A 15,746-nucleotide genomic window follows, 5' to 3' on the forward strand; every position below is an offset into this window, starting at 1 on the left:
TAAGGTTAGGTTTTTCAAGTCCTTTGATCCACTGTAAGGGAGCACTTTTGATTGAGCGTACTAAAGGGTCTCCTTTTAGCCTCGCTTTTATATCTGAATGCATTAACATTGCAAGGGTGTAATTTTGGGGACAGTGACATCTTTATAGTTTCAACTCGCACCCATTTAGCATTTCTGATTACTGTTTTACACATTGCGTCAACGTCCGGTCTCATTTTCGGGTGGCTTCAGCAAAATAAGACATGAAATTCCTTTTCACTGCTCATAAGGGTCCAATTTTGACAAAGCAGGATTGGGCGAAAGACGTGTATTACTTGTATTCAAAGTATCTTTTAAAATGGCGATTTATAATTTAGTACAAAAAATATATAACTAGTAAAACAATTAACCATAATTTTACATTAAAAATTTACGATTTATGAGAATGATGTCATAATATATGATGCTCGAAATATACTAATATACCGTTCTATCTTTGATTTTTGTAAAATTTCAAAAAATCTAAAAAACCCTGTATTTTTATTATACTGAATGAAAGATATTTGGTAAAAGTTGCCCAACAAAAACTAACTAACGAGACAGATTGATGGTCCAAGAATTATTAGGGGCCGTCCATATAGTACGTACGCAAAGATTTTCCAAATATTTGACATGACTTTATTTAAACAATAGATGTACGCTTTTGCTAAACCCCCCTCTCCCCCCTTCACTGCGTACGTACTATATGGATGGCCCCTTAGAGAGCAGACTTCCACACAGAGAAACAGAAGAAACATTCGTCTAGTCTAGTTTGTATATTGAGTCTCTTAAACAGAGAAATAAGACGTTTTAGTCTGTTGATACCAAAGCGTCAAAACCCAAGCTTTGATATCAAATAACGTTTATAAAAAAGAAGAAAAAAAACTAAAATCTTTGTAAAAAATTTTCATCTATCCACTTTCTGTTTGCGATGAAAAATATTCTTTATTCCGTGAATGCCTTTCTTTTTCTTTTTTGTTGTTATGGAAACAGATGACGCCACCGAGCCATCAGACATGTCCCCATTTGTCGAATTACCGTCATTGTCATTAGTATCTTTAAGACTGTGGTTACTGGCCGATCGATTCAGTTCGTCAACAGATTGGGCGGTAAATATTTTCCCAGAAGAAGATTGTCCGTCACCACTACCACCACCAATGGCGTCAAATTTTAAATCGCCTGAGCTCCGAGGTCGACCATTCATAGCATTGCTCAAAGCTCTTTTTGACATATCGATAGGTTCAGTATTAACACGTTGGAGCTTCTTTTCCTTGCGACCATCCGATAAATTACCGAACTTTTCTGACGAGACTCTACGAATTCGTGAATTGCTTTGATTTGAGGAGCGACGATTAGATTTGCCACCGAGTGAAACACTATCCGAGTTGTCTTTGTTGGATAGAACAGACGACTGAGTGGAGATCATGGATACTTGGCGTGATGTTGCAGACGATGAACCTCCTGAACCGCTATCGAAGCTATTCTCTCGAGAGTTCTTCACATCAGAAACATCTGATTTTTCACTGACACTTCCCTCCTCATTAATGGTGTCTTGTGTGGGCGGAACCGAAAGCGCCAGAGATGTGACGTCAGCCAACGCTTTTTGCAAAGATGACCTGCGACTTTTTTTGGATATGTTACCATAGAGGCCATCACTGGCGATGGTGAATTGACACAAGTCTTCAATCTCCATCCACCGATGTTGACGCTCCTGCAACATATTCGTTACCTCTGCCAATGCACTTCTACAAGGAAACATACACAAGTCACAGAACATATTGAGAATAAATTGTGGATTTTTATTCAAGAGCTTCCCTAACTAACCAAGTATACAAAATCTAGCTGGGAAAAAAGAAACCTGCAGATGTACCCTTGCATTTGCAACACTAATTGAAAGAGAACACCTACTTGGCATTGATGATTTTTTGATCCACAACATCGATCGTCTGTCCATGTGCCAGTCTCAATGACCCAAACATTGTTCTTCGTGCCTTGCTTACTCCTTCACACTAAAAAAAAGAACAATTCTTCCTTATTACCAAATCCTTTTCTTGACTCTCAATAGTGTTAGATTTTTATAATCAAACATCAAAAAAGGACAACGTACAGCTTCTTTAGCCTCATTCATTTGTGTCATAGCAATATCTTTCCTCAATTTGAAATATTCCGATTCCATTTGATATGTCTTTTGAAGCCATAGTTGAAGCGCTTGTGGTGGATGCGTTCGACTTGCTTTCATTTCAAGTTCAGCTTTAGCGAGAGCCAATCGAACTTCTGATAACTCCTGCTCCACCAAGGCTAATTTGATTTTCTCCTCTTGACTTTTACTTCGTTCCTGGTGTAATCGCTCTGCCTCTTTCTATCTCGAAAAGAAACAATAGAATAAAGGGAAAAGGTAATCAATGTATTTGCGTGATGCGCTTTTCACAAGTTTCATACTTGCAGGATGAATGAACAATGAGAAGCTTTGTTATCTCGTAAAACTGGCATGGCTAGACTGAAAGACTGACTGTGGCGTGGCCAGTGCATGGAACCAGTGAACATTAAACAAAAGAAAAGTTCTTACCTTGGCCTCTTCGATCTCTTCAAGAAGTAACTTTTCACGCTCCGAGCTATTTTCACCGTTCAGTGATTGCTCCGCATCTGCCAAACTATAAATGAGTTCAGATGAACAAACATTTTTAAACTTTGAAGCTTTTGCAATAACACGAGTCTGCTAGTAAGTGAGGTAGTTTTCAGATGATAATGACAATCTCCTCGTTTCTTGGTTGGTGGGAAAACTAAACAAGAAATGAGCTGAATTTAAATTTTCAGGGAGGACTTACGTTTCCTGCATGGCTTTGAGATTGTCTTCAGCTTGTTGGAGAGCCATCAAATCTTTGGACATGTTTTCAATTTGTAGTTTGCTCATCCTCTTCTCGCGGAAGGCGTACAAACACAGCAAGGTGGAGATGAGGACGATGATAGCAATCACCATGTCTTTGTGGTGATTCGAAGCAACTGAAAGAAAAAGAAAACAAGTTCGGAAAACAAACCCCACCATCAGGAACCAGGGGAGCTCACTAACGGAGTTCAGTTGATTTCGGAAGATATCCTGGTTTGCAAGAGGATCTGAATAAGTCAAGCATAATAGCATTGTCGATGGCATATAAACTAAGAACTTACTTTCCGGAGCTCCAAACAAGATGATATCTGATGCTCGAAGGTAAATTTTCCGTCGATGTCGAGGGTTTTGAACTCCAAGTTCAATCTGTAGGAAAGAGGACTTGTCTGTTGCAATCCTAGAATAAACACCCGAAAAAAAGAGTATACTTTCGGGAAAAAGTCCAGGATATGAATTGGGAAAACACAGATACGAAAAGTAAAAAATTCACGTAGCAAATTCTTTGTACTTTGTTCCGGTTTTTCCTTTTACGAAGAATTTTACCACTACCGACCTTGGTATGCATTTTCCGTTGATTTTCTTTTGGCGAAATTTCTTCTCATACTGGGGAAGCCCAACCACATTTTTCAACCAATCAATCACTTGATCGGTCGTCCAGCTGTAAACTATAGGAAAAATGAAAAACCAATTTTTCTTTAAATGGCAGAACAAATTTCGTTATACAGAAAAAAGTAGACGAATAGATAAATCGAAAAGTTGGGTACAACTCTGTAAGAAATAAGCGGGATTAGGTTACAATCCATAAGATTCAAGTTCAACTGTGATATGAAACACCACTATTTGGTTATCAGCAATTGAAGAGAATTATTGGAAAAGTGAGCGAAGAAATCCAGTAAGAATGAATGGTTTCCTGTTGATGACAATCGAAACGGAAGAATTCGAGTCACCCCAGACAGCAATAGCAAGCAACCTTTTTGAGGAAGGCTCACCTGGACTTTCTTGCCAACTTTCCCACAATTCATCAACGGAAACGAAGTTATCGTGTGTGTGCAATGCTAAATGTCTTTTGGAGCTGGAAGCTTCCAATTCTTCATCTAAATACTAAAAGAAAAGAAAGGTGATATCATGAAGTATCTGTCAGAATGGTGAGAATATTTTTTTCTTTTTTGCGAAGGTTACAGTTAGCTTCTGTTGTGTCTAGATCCTAACTGACTGAGGATGACGGTAGATTAGCACTTTACCGTCCTCGATTTTGCGGGTCAAAACTGCGGATTGCTCACAATCGTTTCAGTTACTCAGCCGTCCTCCAAAGCGCAAAGACATAACCTCGCTTATTTTATCAGACACGAAGTGTTCGAATGATAAATACTTTTTTTGATAAGTTGAATTTTTTATTCTCGTATATTGACTGAGAGTTGTTTTACTAATCCGAAAACAAACACTTCGTAGAAGAGGATAGAAGTCTGATCTTGCAATAAACAAACAAACGCAAACAAACGAGCAAGCGGACGAACCTCTTGCGATTCACCAGTGTCTATAGATCCGTCACTATCATCGTCCAAATGCTGATGCACTGCTCGAATGGCCAGAAAACTCTTGTCGCTTTGTAACGGTTTGTAATCTAAACATAAATATTTGTAGAAGGTCCAGTAGTCCTTTCTTTCTTTAAATTGTATGAATTAGAGAGGAGCAAACCACTTGAATAGAGACATTGAAACATTGGAAATTTGGATAACTTCAACTTTTTTATTTACTACAGCCACGCTTGCTTTCGCGTAAAGCTGATGGTGAATCTTAGAACGAAAGCCCTAATTAATTACAATATTGGAATACAAAAAAACTTTTTCCGAGGTTTAAAGTTACCGGCAGGAACACCAAATAATATGAGGTCTGATGCACGAATGTAAATTTTCCTTCGGTGTTGAACGTTACTAATCTTCAATTCCTTTTGTAAATATGAATCTTGTGGTGTAGCAAGTCTGTGCAAAGAAAATCAAGTGTTTATTTATTTTTTTTTCTTTTTACATTTCCCACGAAAAGGTTTATTAGATACACATTATAATAACGAGAGACGTAAGAGACCAGCAAAACCTTAAAAAAAACTACTTTACTTTTTTCATTGTTAACGTAAACATACCTTGGTATTTGTTTTCCGTTGACTTTGTGTTGACGAAAGATTCTAGCGTATTCAGGAAGGTAGACGGTGTATTTCAACCAATGAATCACTTCCTCCACACTCCACTTGTAAACTGTAAAGAACGATACAGGGGTGTTACAAATAATGAAGGGAAATTCGCCCACTGACATTTTGTGACATAACATGCTTGGCATAGTATCTTTCAATTCTAAAAAAAAAAAATTCTCACAAAGCTAGATTTGTTACCTTTGTTACGAGTCCACTTGACCCATAGTTCATCGACAGAAATCTTTTGATCAGAATCGTCAATAAACATATAATTTTGCTTCGTGTCCGTGTCTTCCAATTCGTTTTCTCTCATATACTGTAAAAAGTGAAAAAGAATTTCAAATTACTAAATTCATTTATACTCGATTTCTAAAAGGATTCCCGAGTATTCGTCAGTCATAAATATTGCTTACGTCAGCAGATTCGTCATGGTTAACTATCCCGTCTTGGTCATCATCAAGAACTGCGTGTAAACTTTTGATAGCGTCGAAATTCTCATCATGTTCCTCTGACGTTGTGCTGGTGGTCGTTGTTGATTGGTTCCCCTTTGTCTTTGGCTTTGGCTTGTTCTCCTTTGTCTCTGTAACATCAATAACAAGAAATTGAATGCTGGGAATAAAATCGTACTCGAAATCGTTTTCAGACTTTTCACTGATGATTTGTAGACGCTATGAAACTATGAATTCAAAATTAGGTACGAAACTCTGGTCAAACAATGAATTCAGCATTATAAATATAAAACTTTAAACACGAGTTTATTTCGATTGTCACAAAAAACAAGCGTGTTGCGTCAATCGGCTTCAAATCTGGTGTGAATTGAACTGTTTTTGATAAGCAAGAAGTTGGTACTCACTAGTGGTTGTGGATGGTGTGTTGGTGTCCGCAACAGTGGCGTGCCACGATATCAACGACAACAACAAAATCAAAAGTAATGGAGATCGCATCCTCACTCAACCAAGCCATCTAGTCAGACATTCTTTTCACAGGATTTAATGTATCTTTTTTTCACTATAATATAAAATACGAAAGAAGTTAATTGAGTGAGAGACAGTCATCAGAATATAAGACGTCAAACAGATCTTTTCCTCTTTAAACAGAGAAATCACACAAGAAAAAAATGAAGAAAAAATTGTTTCAAAAAGACTGATTGGTGGTGAGAAAAAAACTGGAATATATAATTGAAAAGTTGAACAAAACAACAAGATATATATTTCTTCATTAGATTAAAATTGAGCAACTCTTCACATATACGTTGTCTCTACCTTGCATATCAATATACGAAATTAAAAAAAAACTACATACGGTAAAGCAAAGTTATTATACAAACAGGACTCTCTACTAAATGAATGTTTGTTAAACGATCAGCTAATCCTCTACTTCTCAAACATAAAATATAAATGGTGATAGAGAAAAACTTAGCAAGCAAACATTACAGATTCTTTAGTAGTACTAACCGTAACCGTTTAACCTTTTTAGATCTTGTGACAAAAGTTTTCCTCTGGGCTAGACACTGCTACAATTTTCAGCAAAGAGACCACATTAAAATGTAATATGGAGTTCACAAAAGACGAGGTATTATTAAAAACAGATCACTTTTTAATACTTATTGATAAAATTCAAACTAAAAGACAAAAAGACAGAATAAACATGACAATATGTAGGAAGTTGAGCGGAGGTGTTATAATAATGTGAAAAAGTTGTCGAATTTCACGTAACATGTAATATACAAGCCATCCAAAATTGCAAATTAGAATGCTCGTAATTCAGAACAGTTTTTCTTGTTTATAGAGAGAAGAGGTAAATCGTTCACGACGAGTTGAGTGCTAAACATTTCACTAGTAGAAGATATTCATTCAATAAGAGATTCTCTAAAGCGCTAAAGTTAAAGTAAAAGCTATTTGTATGCTTATCCAAATAAAACGAAAAAATATTCTATTATATTCAAAAGTTTAATTTAAAATACAAAAATTCGAATAAATCATATATATAAAAAGAAGCTTTTCCTTATGGAATGACATTACGTTGTGTTTTCAGTTTTGTCGCCATCTTTTTCTACTTCCTTTCCCCCCTGTTCAACTTGGGAAAGCTCGAGATCTTGTTCATTTTGCTTTTCTTCTTCCGTTGTTCCGTTTTCATTCCCCTCCTCATTCTTCTCCTCTTGAGTTTTATCTGTGTCCCAAACGATGTCTTCCGCATTGGGCACTGTCATCAAGAACTCACCATCAGGGAAAATCCTCTTCGAAATCATCTCTGCATTCTCAACAACGTCTTTGAAACCTAAAGAAGACCCTGGCATTGTTGTCACTGAAAGGTTTTCTGGTAAGTCAACCACATCATTATTATCCGCTAGCTCATTGAAATAAATGGACCATAATAACTTTGGTTTATCATCACTTTGTGTTTCTGTCAATAAGTGAACATAATCTTCTAATCTTGCAAAGCTTTACCAGTGGACTTACATGTCAAATACAAAACATAAAGACCAGCGGGGCAAGCAGCAGCAGAGGGTCCTAACTCTATAACACGTACTAGTTCTTCTTTACCAGCTAATGGAGGTATAGTTAGGAAGGATATAAACTCAGTCTCTGATGGCAATATTGATCCGTTCGTTATGAGAATGGCTTTTGAAACTTTGTTCCTGCTAACTGATGGATTCAGATAGGATTGAGGTAAAAAGCTACGGTTCATAACAACATGAGCACACTTAATGGTTTGATTCTCCAGCACTACATGTGTACATTTGTTCTCCTCGATTTTGAGTTCAACAGGTGATTTCCCCAAGCAATAAAGTGCGCCAAAGACAGCACTCATTCGGCAGAAAGCCTGTGGTAGTTCGCCCACACCATACAGAGGCCAAATAAAGGGGGATTTGCCATAGCGACCAAGTGATTTTAGGAATGAACAAGTTTCTTTGAGACCTTCGAGTGTCGAGGTGTTTGGCTTGACCATTGCTATTGAAAAGATGATGAACTTTTGAAGGTTTTCACTCAACCTTCTAGATTGAAGAAATTCCACAAAAGATTTCTCCTGGTACTTTTTCACATCTTCGCTCGGTGAATCTGCATCAAACTCAAGACAAAGTGTAAGAAATTTCATAAGGGTTCTTTTCTCTATCATTGATAGAAAGGAACTACTGAAAATATCACTTCGATTACAAGGTACTTCAATGATACTGTCGTTCTTGCATGTCAAAATTCGGTTTACAACTTGGAATTCTGAATAATGGGAAATGTTGGCTTTAATGATAGCATTGACTAGCGGACCAGCAGAAAAAAGAAACTTTGGATTCACATCTAAATTGAATCTTCTGGATAAAGCATTGAAATCTTCTAATGAAATGTCAGGAGATTTTTGTTTGATTTTAGCCTGGCTAACAATGGTAGATTGTTTTGGTGGATTGAAGAAACTTGGCTTAGGTTTTTCTTCAGATTTCTGTTGTTCATCTTCTTGTGGTTCAACTCCTTCACTGTTATCAGTAACCGCTTCTTGATTTATACTTGGTTGTTCTGTGCTTTCATTTTCACAGTTAGCCTCTGCTGGTGTGTTTTCATCGTTTGAAGGAACATCTTCTTTCTCAGAATTTGAAGCAGCACTTGAGTCTTTCTCAGAAGAAGTCTCCTCGCTTTTAGCTATATCATTTACTGGAGATGTTTCAGGAATAAAAGACCTTATTTCAATGTTTGAAATAGCAGAGTCGTGAGAAGGGACTTTATCATTTTCATCTGATATTTCTTCTTCGTTGCATTTCTGATAACAGTCTGCCCATTTCAAAATGGAATCAAAGTTGAAGGTAGCCCAATGGGAACCATAATAATCATTTCGGTCGATATGAAGTACACTTTTTCCAATCCTTGATAAAGACGCAGCTACAATAGCCTCACCTAACCCTGTTCCAATGATCACTACATCAAAACTATCAGGTAATTTATCGCCTTCCATTTTGTCTTCTAAAACGAGACAAATTAAAACCATTATTTGGTCAATTAAGAATTTTTCTACAATAATTGGCCACAATTAAAGCCATGTAATAATATTGTTATTATTCTATACCTGTAGGCAAAAACAATTTTCTTGATATTTTTACTGTTCTTATCAGAGAGAGTCATTTTAACATGCTTCTGGGTGTAGGATAAAACATGATACTCAACAGATTTTTGTTGGTTTTTGGATTTATATCAACCCTCAATTATGTACAGTATGTCACAAAAAAGTGGAAACTAATTTTTATATAAAGTAAAATCCCCATGATTTTTGTGAAATTTTATAACTATACATAATATTTCGATATCCAAAATCTATTCAATAATCTTGAGAAATGAAAATCAATTGATTGAGTGAGTTTTGATTTTATTCAATTTTTCTAAGCCCAGTTTAGATAATTGAGGATTTTACTTAAAAGAACATTTGTCTGCAACAATATATAATGAAAACTACGCAATAGTAATGACTGTTCATTTCTGAACAGTCAAAAAAAATTGCCAAAAGAAGACATTCTACCAAAAGCTTCAAAAATTTTGGCTTCGATTTCTATTCAAAGATTATTTGGATCTTCAGAAAGACATAGGTCGAATCAGATGGTGTAAATTGTCTTTCTTTTCTACTTGTCAAAGCAAAATCAGATGTACAATCAAGAATTGTTGAGTCTAGCTATAAGCTATTTGGAATTTGAATGTGATTCTAGATTTGATCTCAAAGACTTTAAACGATGAAAGTATACAGAATGACTGACAGAATGATTGATGTCTTGTCAAGACTTGCTTTACTTCATTTTATGCTGAAACCCAGGTTGACAATACTATTTTTGTAAGTTTTGAATAGTTCAATAACAAAAATTAATAGTTATCGGACAGTTGCTAGTACAATATGAGAAATATTTTACAAGTTCCGAGATTTTTCTGCTCCGAAAAATCCAGCCAGAAAGAGTGAAATATTTCCATATTAAACGAGCAAATGTCTGGCACAGTCAGTTTGTATGAGATATTAAGGGTGGAATCAAGTTGACCAAAAGCCCCCTAAAGGGCAACCTAAGCTAAAAATAGAGCTTTATTCTACCTACTTTTCAAATGTTTTTACTTGAGAAAAGTCTATTTTTTAAAAGTTAATTCCTGTGGAGATAAATTAACCTTACATTGGGTATTTTCACGTTGTGTAATCATAGCAAATGTCAACGCAAAAGATCCAATTTTTATTTATATAATAATTGACTGTATGGTATGGAAATTTGTATGAAGTTAACTGAAAGCACACAAAGTTGACCAGGCTGAAAATATTTTGGGAAAGACCAATTTTTGTGTGGTCTCAATTCACCCATTAGAGAGTTTCCGCAGTCACAACAGCAACTGCAACGGTAACGTGAAAACGTGTGAAATTGCATATGGGTGTTAAAAAAATCAGTGTTCCAATTGTTGCCCTTTTTTGATTCTGAAATTATTTTTCACATGGGACGGCAATTCGGCCACCCTTTCACTGAACCTCCAAAGTCATTTGATTCGAGTTAATGAACGGCGTATTAGAAAAAATACACAATTTCTCTTCCGCACAGAGTAGGCTTTTAAATCGAAATATGAAAAAAATTCGTAGTGGAACATTTTCCCCTCTACTCTCGGGTACCTAATAGCCGCCCCCCCCTTAATTACTTTTTTGAAAATTTTCCACCCAGGACATTCTTATTCCAACCTCCCGCTTATTCATTTTTGGGAAAATGTTTTTTGAAAGTTCCCTCTTTTTGTCCCAATTCTTAGCAACTCCAGAAGATTTTTCAAATTTTAATTTTTTTTTCAAAACCTATCCTATCTTGTAGAGCTTTGAAAAAGAAAGAAAATGAGGGGTCATAGGCCTGCAGAGGATAAGTGGTTGTAAAGATTTTCAAATTTTAGTGTCAAAAATTTGACTAAAAATGTAAAAAAAACGGAGTGGTTGTATCCACGTCAGGTTATTTTTAGAAAGGACGTTGACCTAACACCGTTCGCGCAATCTTGTTATATCCACGTCAGATTGAGAAATCGGCGATTCGCATTGTTTTACTTATACTTTGCATTTTCAGTTGGGAATCAGCTGCAGTGGCCGAGTGGTTAAGGGAATGCCCCCGGAGCTATTGGTTCTTTTCTTGTGCGAGTTCTAGCCCCAGTAAAAGTCTAAAGTTTTTAAAAAGCGAGAAAAGATCCTGCTCAGTTCATCACGGCTCAATTCACTGCTGCAGCTGAGCTGGCTGAGGCTGAGAATTGGCAGACAGCTTGACAACTGAAAACACAGAAAGATAGTATAATATTCTTAGCTTCTTGAGGCATTTTGTCACACTATTTGGTGAAAGTTTAAGCTTGCTTGACACTTGAGAAATCAAAACAAAAGACTAGATATTTAGCAATAAAGTCAAGGTAAAGGGTCAGTTTATCTGCTTATGCACTATACAAAGTGTACGTGGAGCGAGTTTTTACTGCGGAGGAGCCAGGAGGGGGCGGGAGTCCTGTCCTGTTCTTGCATATCTCTTTTTCTAGTGTAGCTAGAGACCTGAAATTTGGAGGGAGAATTCTTTGATGGTGTTAGAATATTATTATATAAAAATATTTGTAAAATATTTAGTATATTTATCAAAATAACAAGATATATATTTTTTTGAAAAAAGAAGACAGTTGCATTGTTTTATTTTTGTTTTTGAAGAAAATAGCTTGGAAAAGGTTGAAATGAGTCAAAAAAGGTGGTAGGACCCGTTTACAAGGGGCCTCTGGAAATGGAGGAACAAAAACTTATGAGTAAAGAATAAGTTTTTTCTGAAAGGAGAAACCCTAAATGAAAAGAAAATCCATTTTGGCAGAAATAAAAACTTTTTTTTGGGACATTCCCATGCAAAAGAAGCAAAAAAGTGAAAAAAACTACATGAAAATGAAAGAACTAAAATTAGCGAATGTGATTTTTGAATTCCTCACCCTTTTTCTGATAAACATACAAAGTTTCAGCCTTCAAATACATTTTCCTCCGTTTCCAGACACATTTGTTCATCGATAGTTGCATTTTTTTTTCTCCCGTCGGCAAAAAATTTTCAAAATGTTGCAAAATGTTAGGCATTTTACCAATTTGCCGTCTAGCCCGTGTCCACAGTGTTATATACCGCTGGAAAGCTAAGATTAAGGGCTTTCATTTAGTAAAAACCGGAATGCATACATAGAAAAAAAGTGCGAAGGGTTCAAAGTTCACGGAAAAATTAAACACTTGGTTTGACGTCAACGAAAGTTGCATGACTTCTGGAGTCGCTACAATTCTGCTGTATTAGCCTCCTTTTCAAAAACTTTCCACCCAGGACATTTTTATTCCAACCCCCCGCTTATTAAGTTTTGAGATTTTTTCCAACCCCCCCCCCCGCTTATTCCAACCCCCGGCTGTTAGGTACCCGAGATTCAAATCCTAGACGCAGGACACAGATGTTATGCGAGGTAATCGTTACAAGCCAAAATCCATGTTCAACAGATGTTGAAAACGAAAGTGTAAAGAATAAACATTGCCGTAAACGCGTTTAAAACGCGGGTAAAAAGTCCTGGGCCGAGTCCCGCGTTTGCTCATTCAGCCAATCAGATCACACAATCTAGCCGGTTCCCAACTCTCGCTATAAAATCACATTGTAAATATCGAAATAAAACCGGGGGTTTAAATATTTACTAAAGGCTTATTTCGCTGAAAGAAAATAGCTTTAATGAAACAAATTTTGGTTAAATATCTTTGTTATTATATATAAAACCTGAATTTAAATGGTTTTGAGAAGTAAAAGATTGTACGACTGCAAAATAGACAAAGATCGTTTATGACCCCCGTCTCAGATGAGGTTTTCAGGCTTTATCTAACGATAGAGAACTAAAACAAGCTTAACCCACTAAACTATATATTCAGCACCAGACTCTCTGACATTCTGAGAAATTATTTGCCCGGGAAGAGCAGCAGATTTCAGCGAAATGCTGCTTTTTGCTCTAAAAGTGTATGGTGGAAATGGTGCTTGTTTTCAAACTTAAACATCAATTCATTTGAAATATTTTGTTTATTTGGATTATTGAAAGGTTAAAGGTTTGTTTTCTTTTTATTTTTTGATGATAGCTTCACTCAATCACTTACAATGAGCCTTTGAAATTTGTTTATTTTGGTATTCTGTTTGCTCTCGCACGATGCCGCCATTATAGAGTTTTTTTTTGCGTTTGCTAAATGCGATTTTGTGAGACTTTGCATTACCAACTTTTGCTTACGGCAAACACCTGTGAGGACCGACCCAAACATTCCCGCCATACATACGTGCGTGCCAAAAAAGTTCGAACCATATATACCATGAGTCTAGATGTTCCAATCATGTTGACTATTACCAGACTCTCCCATTTGATACATTATGATCCAATCGATGAGCAATTGACCAATCAATTGATATCGATTGATTTTGATGGATGATGACATGAAAAAAGAAGTGAAACAGCATTTTCCAGAGCAGGCTGTCCCCAGCCTAAGAGGAGGGGACAGGAGGAGTCAAATTTTAAGGAGTAAAAGACGAAGGTCAAAATCATATTTAGAAATATTCAAGAAATATTACCTGTGTAACCCTGAGAGTGAGTACCTGTGACCTTTGTGGCAATGACGCCTTGACTTAACCATTGACGTTGACTGTTTGTTTGGAATTAAGCAGTCGGGTCAAACTGGAGAGTATTTGAGTTATGTAAATTATATGGGAATGATGTTACAATTATATTACGAAAAAGACTTACGAAGACAAAGGGTACGCTAATGATAAAATGGTATTGTATTATTTTGTAATATTATTTGTTTTATTTTAACGGATGTAGTAATTTCTAGTCGAGCCCGACTAGAATTGGAATTGTCTCGTCATGTTTTATTTTGAACTTTAGACATCCCTGCCTGGTGCTGGGGCGCTTTGGCACCTTCGAGGAGCCGGGCGGTTGGGGGCCTGGAATTCCCGAGTTTTTTTCGTGCCTTTAACTTTTCGAGTTATTTTCCATTTGTTAAGTTAACTCGGGTTTATTTCGTGCCTCAAAGTTTTCGAGTTATTTACATTATATTTTTAAAATAGATATTCGATTTAGATTTATTACCTTGAAGGGGTAGATTTGTGTTAAATATATCAACAAATAACTCGAAAAGTTGAAGGCACGAAAAAAACCGAGTTAAAATTTGTCAAATAACTCGAAAAGTTAAAAGCTCGAAAAAAACTCGAGTTGTCATTTTTGTGGTGACGTCATAAAAAATGAAATTATGACGTCACATGCAAAATAACTGAAATGAATGAAAAATGAAAAAAATAACTCGGGAATTCCGTGCCCGCCCCAGGCGGTTGGTCTCCGTTTTTTGTAACGATGAAACTATATAACTGACGACGAAACTGAAAATGGATCAGGTGCACTTATCGATACCTAAGAGTGGTTTTATTCAAAATACTAACCAGATTTCACTGGTGAAGAATCTTACCTAAGGGTTATCTCCTTGCACTACTGGTAAAGAATCTTACCTAGGTATCTTGAGGGTTACTGAAGAATCTTACCTAAGTATTTTGACGATCACTGGTAAAGGATCTTTACAATTGAAAGTTAGGATCAGGTCCGGTTATCGTGGTCGCTGGTTGGATTCTTTAACAGTGAACAGAACTGTTAAAGAATCCGCCCCAGCGTATTTTACTGACCAAAAACTGTTTAAGAATCCGCCCCCCTTCAGTTAAAGAATCCACCCCTACTGTTTAAGAATCCACCCCTCTTCAGTTTAACAATCTGCCCCTCTTCAGTTTAACAATCCGCCCCTCTTCAGTTTAACAATCCACCCCTATTGTTTAAGAATCCGCCCCTTTTCAGTTTAAGAATCCGCCCCCCTTCAGTTTAACAATCCGCCCCTTTTCAGTTTAAGAATCCACCCCTCTTCAGTTTAACAATCCACCCCTTTTCAGTTTAAGAATCCACCCCTCTTCAGTTTAACAATCCACCCCTTTTCAGTTTAACAATCCACCCCTTTTCAGTTTAACAATCCGTTCCTCTTTAGTTTAACAATCTCCCCCCCCCCCTTATTAATCTGATAGCAGCTCATTTGATTCATCAAAAAATTTTACAAATCCGTGCGGATAGTCTAGTAACTACATGACAGGACAAAGACTTTCCTTCAATCAGATTATTTTGCTTACTTTAAAGCAGTCGCCCGTCTGTTAACCCAAGAAGTGCCAATGTCGGATATATCCAACACGGCTTTTGGAGATGAGGATAAAACCATCCTGACAATTATTTTTCAACTTGAAATCTTTGTTTTTTGCCTAAGTTGATGGCAATGAAATGTATGAATTACTCTTTCTTGCCCTGTCACCACATTAAATTCGTGAGCATGTCACATTTGGCTAGAGTTTTGCGGGTAATTTAACAAAAATTATTGTTGGATAATGGTCGGCGTTTCAACCTAACCAAAGCCTTTATAAGGTCACAAAGACCGACAAAGACAAACAAATTTCTCTAAGGGTCTCGTCGTTTTAAAAATAGACCAAAGTGTTGTCTCTTTAAGCGTTGAAGTTTTGGCGAAATTATTCGAAATCAATGTTTCAATGTTTCTTTTTTTTTAAACCTATTTATAGGTCGCTTTATCGGCAAATTTTATTTCAGTGAAAATGAGTCTGTAACGTGTAAGGTTTAAATTCACAAATTC

The 15,746-nt window shown here is 36.5% G+C and overlaps 2 protein-coding genes across 2 annotated transcripts; both read right to left on the reverse strand.

Annotated features, from left to right (window-relative positions):
- Positions 1-786: 786 nt before the first annotated feature.
- LOC136805719 (stromal interaction molecule 1-like) lies at positions 787-6,095 on the reverse strand. The gene is made up of 14 exons (XM_067062265.1): positions 5,941-6,095; positions 5,501-5,667; positions 5,286-5,403; positions 5,040-5,151; positions 4,766-4,881; positions 4,417-4,523; positions 3,892-4,003; positions 3,456-3,567; positions 3,184-3,299; positions 2,844-3,018; positions 2,585-2,669; positions 2,126-2,377; positions 1,927-2,027; positions 787-1,763 (listed from the first exon to the last, which is right to left on the reverse strand). The coding sequence occupies exons 1-14, from the start codon at positions 6,029-6,031 to the stop codon at positions 926-928; spliced, it is 2,502 nt and encodes an 833-aa protein (XP_066918366.1). The 5' UTR covers positions 6,032-6,095; the 3' UTR covers positions 787-925.
- Positions 6,096-7,425: 1,330 nt separating this feature from the next.
- Positions 7,426-13,726, reverse strand: LOC136805738 (rab proteins geranylgeranyltransferase component A 1-like). The gene is made up of 2 exons (XM_067062284.1): positions 13,648-13,726; positions 7,426-9,034 (listed from the first exon to the last, which is right to left on the reverse strand). Exon 2 carries the CDS (start codon positions 9,024-9,026, stop codon positions 7,515-7,517), a length of 1,512 nt encoding a protein of 503 aa, XP_066918385.1. The 5' UTR covers positions 9,027-9,034; positions 13,648-13,726; the 3' UTR covers positions 7,426-7,514.
- Between the last annotated feature and the right edge of the window lie 2,020 nt (positions 13,727-15,746).

Source organism: Clytia hemisphaerica, unplaced genomic scaffold, assembly GCF_902728285.1.
Source record: "Clytia hemisphaerica strain Z4C2 unplaced genomic scaffold, Clytia hemisphaerica genome assembly, whole genome shotgun sequence".
In the NCBI taxonomy this organism is placed as follows: domain Eukaryota; kingdom Metazoa; phylum Cnidaria; class Hydrozoa; order Leptothecata; family Clytiidae; genus Clytia; species Clytia hemisphaerica.